General features: G+C 35.0%; 2 protein-coding genes across 3 annotated transcripts; both read right to left on the reverse strand.

Annotated features, from left to right (window-relative positions):
• Positions 1 to 185: 185 nt before the first annotated feature.
• LOC118032618 (arogenate dehydrogenase 1, chloroplastic) lies at positions 186 to 4,147 on the reverse strand. 2 transcript variants are annotated; one of them, XM_035037382.2, is made up of 3 exons: positions 2,821 to 4,147; positions 1,071 to 2,070; positions 186 to 808 (listed from the first exon to the last, which is right to left on the reverse strand). In XM_035037382.2, the coding sequence occupies exons 1-2, from the start codon at positions 3,924 to 3,926 to the stop codon at positions 1,095 to 1,097; spliced, it is 2,082 nt and encodes a 693-aa protein (XP_034893273.1). In that variant the 5' UTR covers positions 3,927 to 4,147; the 3' UTR covers positions 186 to 808; positions 1,071 to 1,094. The 2 variants fall into 2 exon arrangements, with proteins under 2 accessions (XP_034893273.1, XP_034893272.1); XM_035037381.2 differs by having other exon boundaries at positions 186 to 754; positions 2,821 to 4,146.
• Positions 4,148 to 9,021: 4,874 nt separating this feature from the next.
• Positions 9,022 to 15,631, reverse strand: LOC118032620 (CBL-interacting serine/threonine-protein kinase 23-like). The gene is made up of 15 exons (XM_035037383.2): positions 14,893 to 15,631; positions 14,568 to 14,630; positions 14,398 to 14,469; positions 14,184 to 14,291; positions 13,944 to 14,024; positions 13,790 to 13,843; positions 13,576 to 13,701; positions 12,757 to 12,846; positions 12,522 to 12,641; positions 12,299 to 12,433; positions 11,782 to 11,898; positions 11,361 to 11,417; positions 11,205 to 11,279; positions 10,302 to 10,386; positions 9,022 to 9,330 (listed from the first exon to the last, which is right to left on the reverse strand). The coding sequence occupies exons 1-15, from the start codon at positions 15,076 to 15,078 to the stop codon at positions 9,305 to 9,307; spliced, it is 1,395 nt and encodes a 464-aa protein (XP_034893274.1). The 5' UTR covers positions 15,079 to 15,631; the 3' UTR covers positions 9,022 to 9,304.
• Positions 15,632 to 16,726: the final 1,095 nt, after the last annotated feature.

The following is a 16,726-nucleotide window of genomic DNA, read 5'->3' on the forward strand; positions in this document are numbered from 1 at the left end:
AATGATTCCACCCAGGTATAGATTAAAGACGCTGCGTGCCAACCTGAGTCAAGACCTGCTGTATTGCTCAAACCTATGCAAACCTCAGCTCCTAAATATTCCATTGGACACATCTCTCGCCATACAGACTCAAGGCTAGTACATGCTTGAAAATTGTTGAAAAGAGGAGCACAAAGCTGGTACAGTGACAAATAGCCAAAGAATTTTTCTGGCTCTTTTTATTCATGTAAACATCAAAAGGAACTGGAAACAAAATCTGTCAAAGGAGCTCTTCTGATGAACAAAAATGGAGCTCCCTAACAATTAACAAACGATACAACAAACTCACCTACCAACAAAAGGAAAAAGATATAACAAATAACAGGCTGTGAAACCAGAGAAGGAGAAAAAACCTAAAAATTGCAGGAGAATGAACTTAACGAACTTCATATTAAGCAATGGCTTGTGCAAAAACCCTTTTCTTAACACCAGAGAAAGAGAATCTGTTTGTTACTAAACTGGACCGAGCCCAGGATCTTCTCGCATACTTGAACTTCTGCTTGTCCTTGAGATACTGTCACACTGGATCAATTTTATTCCCCATCTACATCACACGTCCTGGAAGCATCTTCATATACGCCTCATCACACCATCACTCATTGCCTCCAGCAAGTTGCAAAAATATTTTCAGCTAGTGGCTTAAAAACAATGTTTCGAGGATGACTTTCTCTACTGCTGATTCTGATTAAACCGGGGGAGTGGAAACATCGTTTCCCTGAACAATGATGACAAATTTGTTTAAAAATCAACATAACATGGCGACAAAGACCTGATATAATGAGAAAGACCCATCAAAGATTTTACTAAAAATAATATTGATGTTCAAGGTTTTAGACATAGAAAAACTAGAACAACTATGAAGGACGCTTTCCCTTTTAACAGAATGGTTCTGTCATTAATAGCTCTACTTCTAGGATTTCAAGTTTGATATTTCTTGAGGGCAATAATATAGATGCAGTATCAATTATAGATGGAGCGAAAGAAGAATTAAACTTGGAAATGATAAGCAATGAAATGCCTTTGCCACTTACCAATAATGCAAAGGTACATAGATGTTAATTATTTTCACCATTACGAGTCTCCAAAGAAGAAGACACCAGTGCAGCACTATTTTGAGAGAATTTTGCATCCGAAGGTTCCTCACTCAAATCTTGAGAGTTGTCTGAACTCCCAAACAATTGCTTCCTGAGAACTCCGTGCAACCGTCCAAACAGCTGATCCTTCAATGATTCAAAAGCCAAATCCAACCTCTCTAATTGCTCCATTGCATTTACATTGTACATGAACAAACCATAGTACAGATCAAAGCTATCCCCAGCTGTATTTTCCACCAAATTCAACAAAGTTTCATAGCCTTTAGTGTTAACTGGAGTTGACTCCATTCCTAACCTTTCCAAAACCCGTCCCATGGTGTGTGTAATGAACTGTGATCCTGCAGCATACCAATCATGCTCTGCACAAGACATCTCCACCATTCTGCATCCTTCTCGAGCAAAAATATCAAGAAACTTATCGCATCTTGATACTCTTGAACCTTCACTTCCAATCCTGACCTTCTCAAAAACAAACGCCAGCCGGTTCCACCCATTTTTACCACTTTCAGGTCCAAACATAGGATGGGTACAGAGAATATCAAAATGCGATGGTAAATGTTGAAGAAACAGATTCCTTGGAAACTCTTTCACCGAAAGTACATCAACAAAAAGAGTACTTCTCTTCAGTCTCTGAAATGGTAATGACTTGAGAACCTTTTCTGTCGAGAGAATAGAAGTACAAAGAACAATCACTTCTGGATGCTCTTCACAGAGGTCATCTGCATTAGAGAAATAAGAGACCCCAAGCTTTTGAGCCGCATCAGAGTAGTTTGCTCGAGAATAGGCTAAAACTGAGTGACCCTGTTGAACAAAGGTTTTTGCAAGGAACTGACCAAAGTTTCCAAATCCAACAATAGCAATCTTGAGCTTGGAGCTGTCATCAGAGCACCTTGAGTTCTCTGCCTCGTACTTGTATGTCTGGGCAGAGCCCTGAAATCTGAAAGGTTCAGATAAAATTATGTTAATGATCATTCATTTGATTTCGGCAGTCAAAACTATCCCAGAGAGTGCAATTTCCCATCCCTACCCTAACACCAACCACCAACTGAGGACTTCTTGCTCCCTTTTTTTTCTTTTTTCCCCCCCTGGTAAATTGTGAAAACTACCCTATCATTTGGTATATGTGCACTCAACGGACACAAGTTTTCCAGACAAATAAGTGACACCTGCTTTTTCTCTATTAGCAATTTAACACATTCTCCAATACCATTAATTTTCTTGTTATTTTGGCATAACTTTTGCATCTCTGGTATAACATGAGAGCTACTTGAACTGATGGATTCAACCTTTAATTAAGTGAATTAAGTAAAAGAAATCATTCCTCAAGTTTTTCATAATGTATCAAACATTTTTTGTGGGATCTCTTCACTCCAGAATATACAAGCCTTTACAAGGTGATCTTCACAATAGTCAAACAGCAAAATTTAATTCATATCTTTAAACAAGTATAGCACAGATCACCTAAATTGTTAATAGGTAGCATCTATGACAGGCACAAAACTATAGGAGATCCTATACCTAATTACAAGTACCTTTCGCTTTTCAATCTTGAGATGGGAAACTAGAATGATAATCAGCACTAAGAAAGCATATCAATGCCATGATAAAGCAACAGGATGGGAAATGCACAAGAACACCCACATCACTTACTAAAACTAAAAACCCAAGAATTTGCTTAAACACTTACCTCACAGATTTTGAACTGGATGATAATGCAGCAGCACCATTGAGGTGCCCTTTACTGTAATTCTCTTGCACGACTTTACGGCTCTCCGCATTCCCAAACAGCTGCTTCCTCACAACCTCATGTAACCTTCCAAAGAGCTGCTTCCTCAAATCGTCAAAGGCCAAGTCTAACCTCTCCAACATCTCAAGCACATTCCTATTATACATAAACAACCCGTAATACAAATCAAAACTATCCCCTGAAGTATTCTCCACCAAATCCAACAAACTCTCATACCCTTTGGTATTAATCGGCGTGGACTCCAATTTCAACATCTCCAACACTCTCCCCACAGTATGCGTTAAAAACTGTGATTCCGCGGCATACTTGTCATGTTCTTGACAACTCATTTCCACCATTTTACACCCTTCTCTTTCAAAAATTTCCAGAAACTTTTTACACCTATCAACTCTATTTTCCTCATTACCGATCCTCACATTCTCGTAAACAAAATAAAGACCATCCCACCCATGTTTTGCACTCTGGGGACCAAACATGGGGTGGCTACAAATGATATCAAAATCATGAGGCAATACATCAAGCAATACATTCTTAGCAAATTCTTTCACGGATAACACATCAACAAACAATGTGTTTCTCTTTAGTCTTTGTAAAGGCAAAGACTTTAGCACTTCTTCAGTTGAAATAATTGAAGTGCAAAGTAAAATGACATCTGGGTGTCGCTCACAGAGATCATGAGGGTCCAAAAAGAAAGAGACACCAAGGGATTTGGCTGCAAGAGAATGGTCTGATCTTGAGTGAGCAAGGACTGTGTGGCCCTGAGAAATGAGGGTCTTGGCGAGGAATTGGCCATAGTTGCCAAAGCCAATTATAGCTATTTTTAAATCGTACGAAGAGGGATTTTGGGTTTGGTTTTTCGGGTTTGCTTTGGTGATGGAGGGGGAACAGGAGGATTGGAGGCGGGGAGAGAGGGTTGTGGTGGTCATGGGTTGGATCCTGGGAGTGAAAATGAGAGATTTTGACGGTGGTAAACAGAGAGGCACAGGGGGGAGAGAGAGAAGAGAAGGTCTTGAAGGTGGAAGGTGGTGAGAAGAGAAACAGAGCATTTTTTTGGCTTCAGAAAGAGATAATTGTCCCTCTCTTGTCTTGAGAAACAATGGAGTTTGAGTTTGAATTGAAGTTCTTGCTCGGGTCTAAAAAGACAGCTGTGGCAGCTTTGTTCGGCACGTTCATTATACTGTGTTTCTGCACACAGTTGCTAGGACACAGCACGGAGCACATTGCCCATCTCCATTACCAACTTTCTCATGCTTTAGGCCCCTCTTACGTATCTCAAGCCTCTGACCCATTGCAAGCGTCTGGCCCTTTCTTGTTGGGTCATCATCCCAGAATGAAACTATTCAAACACCCATCCTATTAAATTTAATAAATTCTCTGTAATTTCTTTGTGTTCGGATTTAATGGTGGTTGGATTAAATTAAATTAAATTTGCTTTCGTTTCCTCAATTGATTTCATCTATAAGGAAGGATTGTTCCCCCACCTCTACTGCCCTCTCCATCTGCTGCGTTTTCTTCCTCTGCTTCACCTTCTGTGCCCACAAAGCTATGAATGACAAAAATTACCACCAACAATGATCCAACCAGGACGGACCCAACAATTTATCCACGCTTTTAGAATTGGGAGAGCAGAAAGCTAATCCTTCCAATTCCTCAACCTGAACTATAATTAAAATATAGTGATAATTCATGGATAATTTAGATTTTTTTAATTGATTTTTTTTTTGTGATGACAAAAAATGTAACTTTAAAAATTGTTTTGATTTTGTATGTAAAATATGATTCCTGAAAAACTAACTAAACGATAGAAAATTCACAATAATTTCTTCCAATATTAAAGTTAAACCATGGAAAATTCACAAGAACTCAGTGGTTAAGCGCGAGTACATTATATAGAATTCACGGGTTTGAGATTGGAAGGCATGGATTTTTTTTTATTATTATTAATACAAGTACGAGATTAATTTATGTGTATTTTGATTAATATTATAAATTTTAAAATTAACGATTAGATCATATAAGTGTAATTATCATATTAGAAATCATAAAATTTAAATCTAATATTACAAGAAAAATAAATTTTTTAATTTGTACTATTAAATTACCTATAGTTAAAGGGATGGTTTATTAATTCTGAGAATACATATAACCTCTTGCCTGCCTTTATTTTTCTAAAAAAAAAAAAATCATAATCACACGCGTGTGTATAATGTAGAGTTCGAGGGTTCGAAAGTGGGGAGGTGTGGACTGTGGATTATTTATTTTGAGAAGACAAATGACTTGTTGCTTGTTTTTCTTTTTATTAAAATACAGAAAAAAAGCTCTGGGTTGCGGGCCTCCCTCGGACCCACGCACTTGGGTTTTGTAGTGACGAACCCTTTGGATTTTTGTATTGGTCATTTGAATTTTTTGGCCTCCTTTTTTATCTTAATTTTTTTATTTTTCAATTTAATTTTTTAATATGAGATTTTTGTTTTCTTTGGATTTTTAACCTTTTTTTTATATTTTATCATTTGATATAAATTTATATATATGGAAATTATGAATGCTCGATTTTCATCAAAAGATCAAAGTTTCGATTATTTTTTGTCTTTCTCCGACTAACTGTCTCAGTCTTTTTTCAAAAATTAATCATTTTATTAAAAGAATCGAAGGTGAGAGTTTCAAATAAGAGCATCAAAGTGAAACTTGATAAAAACAACGTCGTTTCATCATACATAAGGCAGGGTTTTTTAGGGAATATTCACTATTCATTTTAATTAGAGTCACTTTTCTCTCTCTCTTTTTTTTCTTTTATATTCTCCAAACAAATTTATTCATAAAAGGAAAAGAACTTTCCACCAATATTACCCTCAACCTTAACGTGTCAAGACCGGGTCTATTAATTATTTATATAATTTCTTGTTTTATTAATTAGGGCAAACTACAGATATATCCTCCACCAATATTACCCTCAACCTACACAAAGTACGTAGTCCAATCCCTTCCCTCCACGTTAATCTTCCCTGACATTACTTATGAAACTCATGTATGTGATCTCTGTGCTAACTTCATTATCTCATAACCTCTAGTGGTTAGTTTAGTGATCAAGAAGGAAGGTTAGTGTTTTTCCCCCCTTACCTTTTGAATTCAAATCTTTCATGAGGTTAATATATATATTGAGAAGGTTTTATTAAAATTTTCTGAATGTACTAATGTAGGAAGCGAAACTTAGTTTTGTACTTTGACATGAAAATTGGTATAAAATAGCATTTATCGTGGAATAAAAGAACGAATTATTATGATAAAAGATATCAATACAATTATTTCTTTATTTTTCTCCATAATCGTGAGTTTTTTTTTAAGTTTTTTCTCTTTAACTAGATGCTCGTGATAAAAGATATGAACTTGGAGACAATTGTTGTGTGATAATAAAGTTGGTGTTAAAGATGAATTATAATTATTAAAATCGACAAGGTTAAAGGGAGAAAGCCGGAGAAAAGTCGAGATACGGCAACTTTCTTGTGAAATTTCAGTGTGTCTGCGTCTGTGTGTTTTGGGGAAGAAGGAGATGAGCACAATCCGGACAGGTTGAGGGTAGAATTGGCTGAATTAAGAGAAAATGGACCAAATCAAAAGCTATCAGATAGATGAAGGGCACATTTATAGTTTCCGTTTGATTTAAAAAAGAGAGCTCATCAACAACACAAAACAAGGAAAAAAACAAAGAAGTTTCTCACGTCTCCTTTTCCATGCTCTTGCAGAGTCATTTCTTGGTACCTTCCTCTCTGTAAAACATTTTCCCAGGTAGAGGTACGTCATTGAGATATTTGATCAAATGATATATGTACTTCACTAAAGTCTTTAAATGATATTAGTACAGAAATGGAAAGTAAATCGCATTATTATAATTTTCCAAGATTGCTAAGAGATCACTTTTCAAATCCTCCAAACCTGTGCTCAAGTTGCAATCTATTATACTGAAGAGGGATAGCGGATTGGCATCAGAATAGGCATCAGAAGATTAGCAGTTGGCTAGAATGATACCTCAATTGAAGGAAAAGTTGTCGACTCATGAACGTCACAGCTTGTTACACCTGTTGAAAAGGCACCGGGAAAAAGGAAATGGCTCTAAAAAAAAAAGCCAGGAACAGCAAGATAAAGAAATCGCTCACAAGAGAATAACAAGTGCTTGAGAATTGTTGAAAAAGAAGCAGTTCCTTGGAGGAAATCAAAACTGGTAATTAATTTGTGTTTACTTGCCAGAAAAAAGATGAAATATATAGCCAAAGAATTATTTTCTATTTTCTATTTTCTTTTTATTAATGAAAATATCAGAAGGAAATGGAGACAAAATATGTCAAAAGAGCTCCTCCGATGACCAAAAATGGAGATCCATAACATTTATTAAAATTAATCATACAATAAAACTCTGTAGATTTTTTTGACAGAATAAAGCAAGGCTGGCAAAACAAACTTAATTTTGAAACTTCTCTTTATGAATATTTTTTATTGATGATCAAAGTACTTATTTATATAACTTGTCAAAAGAGAAAGAGCATTAAATGTTTTCTTCTCAAATGTTTTGTTTTGCCATGAAACACAATTAAAATTGTAGCTTGGCTGTCTACAAGTATCTACGTGCTTTCCTTTTTCTCCATATGCAGGTCTGCCATTAATTTCCTAATCTAGAGAGCTTGGTTCATAGCAGCAGCAACATCTACGTATTCTGTTTCCGTTGTGAGCTATGACTTCTTGCTTTTTAAAACATCATGAAAAAAACAATATGAAATATTTATCATGTCATCAACACAACCATTCTAATCATTATCTGGATAAACATGGAGGGTAAATTTTTTAACTTGACAGAACCTCAAACCATAATTAATCATACCCTTGAGCTTGATATATCTAACAATTGTTTTTGCTACTTGAAAATGAATTTCACTAGCAAAATACATGTACCTTGAGAGTAGATTTATAACATTCATAATATATAGTTAGTTGCAATTAGGTACATCAAGCAACCTATTAAGATTTTGTAAAGTTTTTCATCAATATTTGCAGCTCCATTTTCTTTGCAAAACTTCTTCTTTTGATTTATTAGGGTTTCGAATCACGCACGTTCCTTGTTCCAAGTAATTATTTGAAAAAAATCTACACACAAAATAATACAAATAAAATCTTGGTCCATCATATTCAAATACAAAATCCAACCTCTAGCTAGCTGGCTCATTGCATTGTTCATGAACATATCGTAATAAAGATAAAAGATGTCCCTAACTGTATTTTAGATTATATTTTATTGGAGAATAATATAAAATTATTTTAACTAAATGATCAGGATTCAAATCCCATTACTCTTATTATAATTAATAAAAAAAATAAGCACAAAATAATACAAACATATACATGTTTCAAGTTTAAATCTCCTTTCACTTAAAAAAGTATATTAAAAAGTAATATAAAATTATTTTTGAAACCTTATCTAATAACAACATTATAATATTTTTGATTGAGTGTTTGATAGCCAATAAAGTTAGTTGGAGTTGATTTCATTCTTAACTTCTCCAAAATCCATCTCATGGTGAATGTGATGAACTGTTGTGAACCTACAGCATGCCAATCATGTTCAGCACGGGACCTGTCAACTATTCTGCATCCTTCTACGTAAAAAATATCAACTTATTACATAGTGATACTTTTGAACCATCAATTCCAATCCCTACCTTATAAAAAACAAAGGTCGGTTGATTCCACCCATTTTTACCACTTTCCGGCCCAAACATGGACGAGCACAAAGAATATCAAAATATAATGGCAAATGTTAAAGAAATAGATTCCTTGGGAAACTCTTTCACTGAAAGTACATCAACAAAGTTCTCTTCGATCTCTGGACTGGCATCAGCTTGATAATGTTTTCTGTCGAGATAATGAAAGTGCCTAAAAGAGTAGTAAAATTTGTAAAACAAGAGTATATTTGAGGTTAAATTTCAAAAAAATTCAACTCACTTTTGTATTAAAACTTTGTTGAAATTTAATCTCTAACATAAACTCATTAATTTCTAATTTAATCTCCATAGGTATTATACTTGACCCACTACCTCTCTTCAGACATCAAGTGGCCTCCCACCCCCATCTGCAGAAGCAAACATTACAGAGAACTTTCTTTAAAGGGGTCTATGATACATTCAGAATAAAACCGAACTGTGCAAACATGTTACGATACATTCACAGTTTGGAAAAAAACCAGGCCAAGAGTTTGAGTTTGTTCAGGGTCACAAGGAACATGTCCTTGAAACCTACAGTATGTTCCCCCCATTAAACTTCATAACATTGAGGGAGGAAAAAATACATACAAACCAGACAACATTCATATGAATAATCGACATTTGGATTTTTACAGGAAAACCACTTGACGATTCTTGATTTCAAGGAAGGAAGCCAATTAATGTGCAGTAACCCGAGCAACACCTGCAGAGAAAGATATCCAAAATAGAACTAGTATGATGCCCATACATAATATGAGGTGCAGGAGCAAATGCATACTGAAACTTGACCAGCCTATAGTTAACACTAGTTGTTGTTAATGTTGTTGTTATTTGCAAAATTAACATCGCATTTGATTAGTGTCCCGGGATGAATGAAACAGAAACAACGCAGAAAATAAGAAATAAAGAAATTTGTATTTAGTAGTGATATGCAAGATAAAGTTAGTATCTTCGTATCCTTTGTAGTTGATGGTGCTTGTGTGCATTACCCTTAATATATATATATTATTGTCAAAGTTACAAACATGTAAAAAAATAATTATATTTTTTTTTCTTAGCTTATATTGAGTATTGAAATTAATAATAGTATAATAACATAGCCATAAACCTGGACTTGCTTGCAGGTCGACCTAGGACCCGGCCAGCTTAGAGCCTGTACTAGTCCAGGTTTATGAAAATATAAGGGATTGACCGAGCCCAACCTAGTCAAAAACTAAGTCGACCCACAACCTGATCAACCCAAGATAAAACCCAGTAAGAACCCATTGATTAAAAAAAATAGTCAAAACAATGTTGTTACGATCCTTTTTTATTAAAAAAAATTAGGTTAACTCAAGTTGACCCTTATATGCCTCTTGTTTTCTAAGTACATAAATTTACTCCAAAATTATCTCAAGAACAGATTTATTTTTGTCTATATCTTGGTCTCCTCAACCTATCCTGAAACGTTAACCAATCGCTACCTAAAACCCAAATGCTAAAAAACCTACTTCCATTTCATCGCACCCATATAAATTCTAACTGCAATAACTTTAATATACTTCTCTCATACACATACCATCAGCCTAAAACATCTAATGTCATTTCCCCTCTACTTTTTATTTAGTTACACTTTTTTCCTCAAAATAATTTCTTACTTCTCATTATAACACTCCACAGGTAATAACTACTAACCATTTGTCGCTGCCTCTTCTTCCTCTTCTTCATCAATCGTTTTCCATACGATGTCTTTCAGCCCAGTTGAAAGGTTCTTGTAAAACTGTCATTCAAGCCAGATGATTTCAAAATTACACCTTACAACAATTAAAGATAAAAGAAAGAATTAACTGGTAACATAGTTTTGGGACAACAATGCCAGTGGAGGGAGCTACATATTTTATGGCCTGTTGGGTCCACCCAACAAGACCAGACACAAATCTAGCCTTCCGCTCACTCCATGAGATTATAAGACCCAGAAAGCAAGCAAACCAATTTAGCTTCACCTTATTCTTGAGCTAACAATGCTATAGTTAACTTTTTTAACTTTGCCTTGTGCCTGGGAAAAATTTAAAATTCAACTTGGCCTAGAATGTTTAATATCATAAGCATTTTTTCAGTAATAATAACAACAACAACAACAACTGGAGGATTAAATTGGTGAAGCTGGATCATATGTTGCAGTTATTGACAAGTTCTTGGCATCAATGTGTATACCATCAACCATGGTTGGGTATCTCACATACCCCTCCCAGTCCATGAAAAAAGCTGAATCACACATGATATACTTATTGGCTAAGCCATCAACTGTGGTTGGGTATCTCACAAAGCCCTCCCAGTCCACCCTCCCTATTTACCAAAAAGGTCACTTGTCATAATTTTTTTTTGCATGAAAAATGAAATAAGCAAACCAGCTGACTAAATACTTTTCAAGAACAGATCCATTCAATTTGCAGCCAAACCAAGGGTCACACACAAGACCTAACTACACACATCAACCTGATTGACAAAAAAGAATACAAAGACCAGAAACGTTTTTGAGGGAGGAGAAATTCTTCATTACTGTTTTAATTGCCACAAGAGCACCAATATTTAAATTACCTTATGAAATTCCAGGGTATCACCATCAGACTTGCGAACCTCAACCATATAAAGAGAAGGGGCCACTTCAAAGACCTGAAAGAAAGAGAATTATGTTAGGACCCAGTTCAAACCACTACAGACAAGTCTATCAGTACAGATTTCCTAGATACATACCTCTGTTGAAACAGATAAACGACCCTTGCGTCCGTCCTTCTCCCCTTGAAGCTTCATCTGTGATTTGAAATAGAAGAGTTGTCTCAGCAGAAACAATAATTTAACAGTTGACTGATAACAAAATCAAATTTCTGAAGGAATCCTGTTTCCTCACACACAAAATCAGGAGTCCACTGAACCATATAGAAAAAGCTCAATAATGATAAATCAATTTCCTTATGAAGGTGAAAGGACAAGGAAAAAAAAAAAGAATGCAGATTTCATTCAGGTATATTAAGGATTCCAGTTTGGTGGTAGCTCTTGAAAGCCATACAGACATCACAAGAAGTTGGATGCCGGAAAACCACAGGAATCTTGCTAAACATGAACTAAACATTCCACCAAAAACTCTCATTCATAAAAAAGGAGAAAATTATCTGACCTTAAAGTTATTTTTCTTTACATCAAAACCCAGAGGCGCTGCTGCTGCTTCAATTTTCGAGATTATCTCACTAGCAGAATGTTTGGAAGTGAATCTCGTTTCCCGTTTCACAAGCCCCTGGTTGCCAAAGGAAAAGAAAGTCTCTTAGGTTCATGGTTGTGAAACTCAAAGATACACATCCAAGGAGGTGGTAGTGGCTCGTTAAACTCTGATATTTCAAAAAACACACACTGGGAAAACAGTTATCTGATTTTTGCTTGGCAATTATTTCATAAAATTGATAATGCTAAATATCAGAACAAAGTTGGAATATCAACTAAAACATGCTTTTAAATGATAGAAAATTGAAGAGTATAATGCTACAGTTGGAGTATTCAACCATTAATCTTTGGTATAATTATAATTTAAGAAGATTTCAGCATAAACAAATGTACCAAACTGTCAGGCTCTCTCAAATTCCAACATTTTCCAGATTTTGGTTTCTTTTACATAGAACAACAACGAGTTTAAAACTTACCATTTGTTTCTCAAAAAGACTACTAAGGTTGAGACCCTGAGAGGTAGAGATAAGTTCAAACGCATTCATGGTTACAGGAGCCATAGGCCCTATAAACCCTTCTTCTCGCCTCTCCACAACAAGGTTTTGAGAATCCTGTTAACCATGAGAAACATCAATTACAAACCCACAGATGGTGTACTAAGTTTGAAAGCAGGATGCACAAATGAAACACAAGAATTACCATTGATTCATTGAAGATAGAGTCCACATCGTCGAGACTAACATTAGCCTTTTCAAAAGTAGGTGGCTTATATCCTTTCTTAAACCATTCATTTTCAATAAGCTCGGAAATGGTAATACGCTGTTTCATACAATTAGCTTGTACAGTAAGACATATACCTACTATTATACGGCATCCTTTCTAGAGAAGGAAAGGTGTACAATAAATTTATACAAAGAGAAGAGAGGGAACAAACTGTTGAGGGATTAGGGTCCAGAATTCTTTTGATCAGTTTCTTTGCACTTGAGGAGAACCATGGAGGACATGTGAAGTCAGCCTTGAATATCTGCAGTCGCACAAAAACCACATTTAACCTAGGTAAAATACAATAAAGCACCTTCCATTCAGGCAATGCACAATGACCACATTTCACTTATTTTACACAGCAACTGAACAGGTTTACCAAAGCAGATATGCACAAAGGCTCTGATTTCAAACCATGGGTCCATGATTTTACAAACCAGAATAAGATATCAAGCTGCCACTTGATTCCCTATTTAATTTTTTAGCACATGCTCTCAGATGTAGCAAATAGCTTGTAAGAAGATGTCAATGGCATAAACAGCACTGTTGATCATGACATTTTGCAAAACAATCAAAGCCTGCTCATGACCGGGCCGGTTTTCTGAAAGCTCCCTCAAGCTCATGTGTACATTGAATGAGCCAAACTCCAGCAGAACTTTGGGTCATTTTCCAATCATACTTTCCATGGAGTAGCTCCACCCGGTACAAAATTGATTAATGAGCTTGTGAAATTATGGTTAACTTTCCAATCATAAAAGTTGATAATTGTTAAATGTTTTCATAGAGTAGTTTCTGAGAGGACATTAGAGATCTAGAGGATCTTTTCTACTCAGCTGTTTTCAGGTAAACATGATAGAATTAATAGGCAAAAAAAATGAAACTTGATGCAGTCTTTCTCTATAGAGGGAGCTTCATTTCCCCAACTCTAGCATTTTATACAACTATAACCAACAACTACAACAATGCAATGAGAAAGAATGAAAACAATCACCTTTTTGTATAGTGCCATAAGGTTGGATTCTTCAAAAGGCAAGTACCCAGCCATCAAGACAAAAAGAATCACACCACATGACCACAAATCTGCCTTGGCGCCATCATAGCCTTTATTGTTGATCACCTAGAAAAGTGAAACACCAAGCAATGAATAAAATAACATGTATGGTTGGAGCATTAAGAAATATTGATGGCACGAAAAGTTACCACACCTCTGGAGCAACATAATTTGGTGTTCCACACGTTGTGTGAAGTAACCCATCTTCCTAAAAAGAGAAATAAAAGATAAACAGTCAGGAAATCTTCTGGAATGAAGCGAAAATAATCAATGTTTGGGCAGAGTTCTCGGGTCAGAGGTTAACATACTCTAACTTGCTGAGGTAGTGCACTCAATCCAAAATCCGAAACTTTAAGAGCCCCACTAGCATCCAATAGCAGATTCTCAGGCTGTAGTTTTACAACCAGATGTAAAAAACTTAGTTCATTACCTATACTAATAAGAGATTGATCAGTCAGCTCAACTAAAGAGATTTGTGAGGGTCATTGTCATTTTTACATTAAAATAAGAATAAAAGCAACAAAAGAATGAAAGCAACAAACTCGCACCTTTAGATCTCTGTGGTATACACCTCTGCTATGGCAGTAGTCCACGGCATTGATAAGTTGCTGAAAATACTTTCTCGCTTCATCCTCCTTCAACCTCCCTTTACTTGCCTAACTCAAGAAAAATAGCAAAAAAAACACAGAAAAAATTAGACTTTTCATTAACATTAACATGCAGAATAATCCAACACGTCAATTTCAGACATATTCATCTTACAATCTTGTCGAAAAGTTCACCACCCGTCACAAATTCTAAAACAATGTATATTTTGGTCTTGCTCGCCATCACCTACAACACCAATACTGCTGCAAGTTATTAAAACAGTCTCGACAATAACATAAAAAGAATAATAAAAACTTGCTAATTAAAAAAAAAAAACTTCCAACCTCATACATGCGGACGACATTCGGGTGTCTAATTAATTTCATTGTTGAAATCTCCCGTTTAATCTGCAATGAAAAAAAAAAAAAAACAAAAATATAGCATAGCAAACGACTAGTCTCCCTATTCAAATTGACTTTTCTTTCTTCTTTAATTGTCTACAACTAACAGCTCTAAATTTTCAGTTCGATTTTCTCGGTGACCAAACATAACAACTAACAACGAGAAAAATCATGAGCTAAAATTAACACAAAAATAAGTTGAATTTGATGAAATAAAACTTAAGAATCCACAGAATTTTATGAAATAAAAAAAATCAGAAAGAAATACCTGACCGATCATTTTGTGTTTAAGAACTTTCTCTTTATCGAGAATTTTAATAGCAACATTCTCTCCCGTCTCAACGTTCCTAGCAAATTTCACCTTCGCAAAAGTTCCTTCTCCGAGAGTCCTTCCGAGCTCATACCTCCCCACGCGTGTCCTGCTTCCGCTTCCACCACTTCTAGAAGACGACATTCTCTGGAATCAATCAAAACTCCTTTCCTTTCCCTCTCTTTCTCTCTCTAAAACTGAAGTTCCTGTTTTTATTTTCTATCTATCAAGATCTCTTCTTCTTGCATGGTTGCCATACCTGAGACTTGGCTACACTCATATTCGCTTCTTCTTTTTTAATTCTACTTTTTTAAAAAGAGAAAAAAAAAAAAAAAACTAAAAAAGGAAACAAATCAATTTATGATGGAATCGAAAAGGAGAAAATAGAGAGACAAAAAGAAAAGTCATGAATACTGACGGTCGGATCAGACCCCATAAAGTCAGATAAATCGACAGAGAAAATACTGCAGAAGAAAAAAAAATTTCTTTTTTTTCAAATGAAGAAGAGATTCTACATACAATCAGAGATCTCCAAAAAGATTGGAAACAAAACTAATCAAGCAAAGACTGAAATAAATAAGAAGACTTCTGCTTCTGTTTTACAGAACAAAAACCAAATCTTCTAATTAAGGCTTAGGCTTGAAGAGAGTTGGAGAGAGAGGTGATCGAAATCGAATAGTAGTGGAAATAATTAAGGCTTGGGCTATGACGATAAAATCAAAGTCACTTCATTCTAATCCTGTCCCGAAACAGAACAATTTATTAGTATTGTCCCTAATGTTTTACACATTTCTCAATTTGATCCTTCTATCAATACTTGTTACAAAACGTTTGTTATGTGAGGAAATTAGTCTTATATTTCGCTTCTCTTACTTTCTTGAATTTTATTACCAATTTCTTTCCTCTTTTCCTTTCTGGAAAATAAAAACAAAATGAAGATATTTGATCAGTTCTTAGACATATTATCAACTCAACTCAGTAAAAAAAAAATAAAGCTAAAAAGAAATGAATTGGTTATAATTTGTAACCTTAGACTGTGTACAAATTCTATTTTTAAAATTTTATATATAAATGTAATAAAATGTTATAAATAAATAAATAAAATTAAATATATATATATATATATATATATAATTGTTAAATACCGATGGTGTGACATGTATAATATTTAGCTGTAAAGATGATGTAATTGTGATTTAAGAAAAAATGTGAGTATTTCATTAACATTCAACAATTTTTCACTGTAAAAATGTATATACAAACGTATAAAAAAAAACCATTTTATTATTTTATTTTTACTCTCTTAACATTTATTTTTTCCAAATGTTCTATCAGCATATCAAATGTAGTCTTAATATTTCTGATTCTACGCAATAAAATGATGTCTTTAATTTGAAGAAAAATCGAGCAGTAAATTAACAGGCTCGGAAAGAAGCACCTAATGAGAAACTTCTTAAGCACGGAGGACTTAATTGATAAAGTGTTTTTATTAGGACTCCATTAGTGACAGAATAATATATTAGGGTCTGATTTGAGGGTTTCCCTAAAATCTAAGCGCGTGTTAATTTTTAGTTTCCAAATTACGAAACCAACCTTGTTGATGGCAACAATCCCCGTATGATTTGGGACCTTTTTGGAATTGGGACATTAAGCAATTCTTGTGGGCCCCTTTGTCATTTTAAGGTTTCAACTGGACAGGGCCTATTTCACGACATCATCACCTAACCTGGCCTGGGCATTATAACTTCCGTCTCGAATCGGAGGCCACGCCACGACAGTTGTGGGTGACGTT

This window comes from Populus alba, chromosome 6 (genome assembly GCF_005239225.2).
Source record: "Populus alba chromosome 6, ASM523922v2, whole genome shotgun sequence".
Classification (NCBI taxonomy): Eukaryota; Viridiplantae; Streptophyta; class Magnoliopsida; order Malpighiales; family Salicaceae; genus Populus; species Populus alba.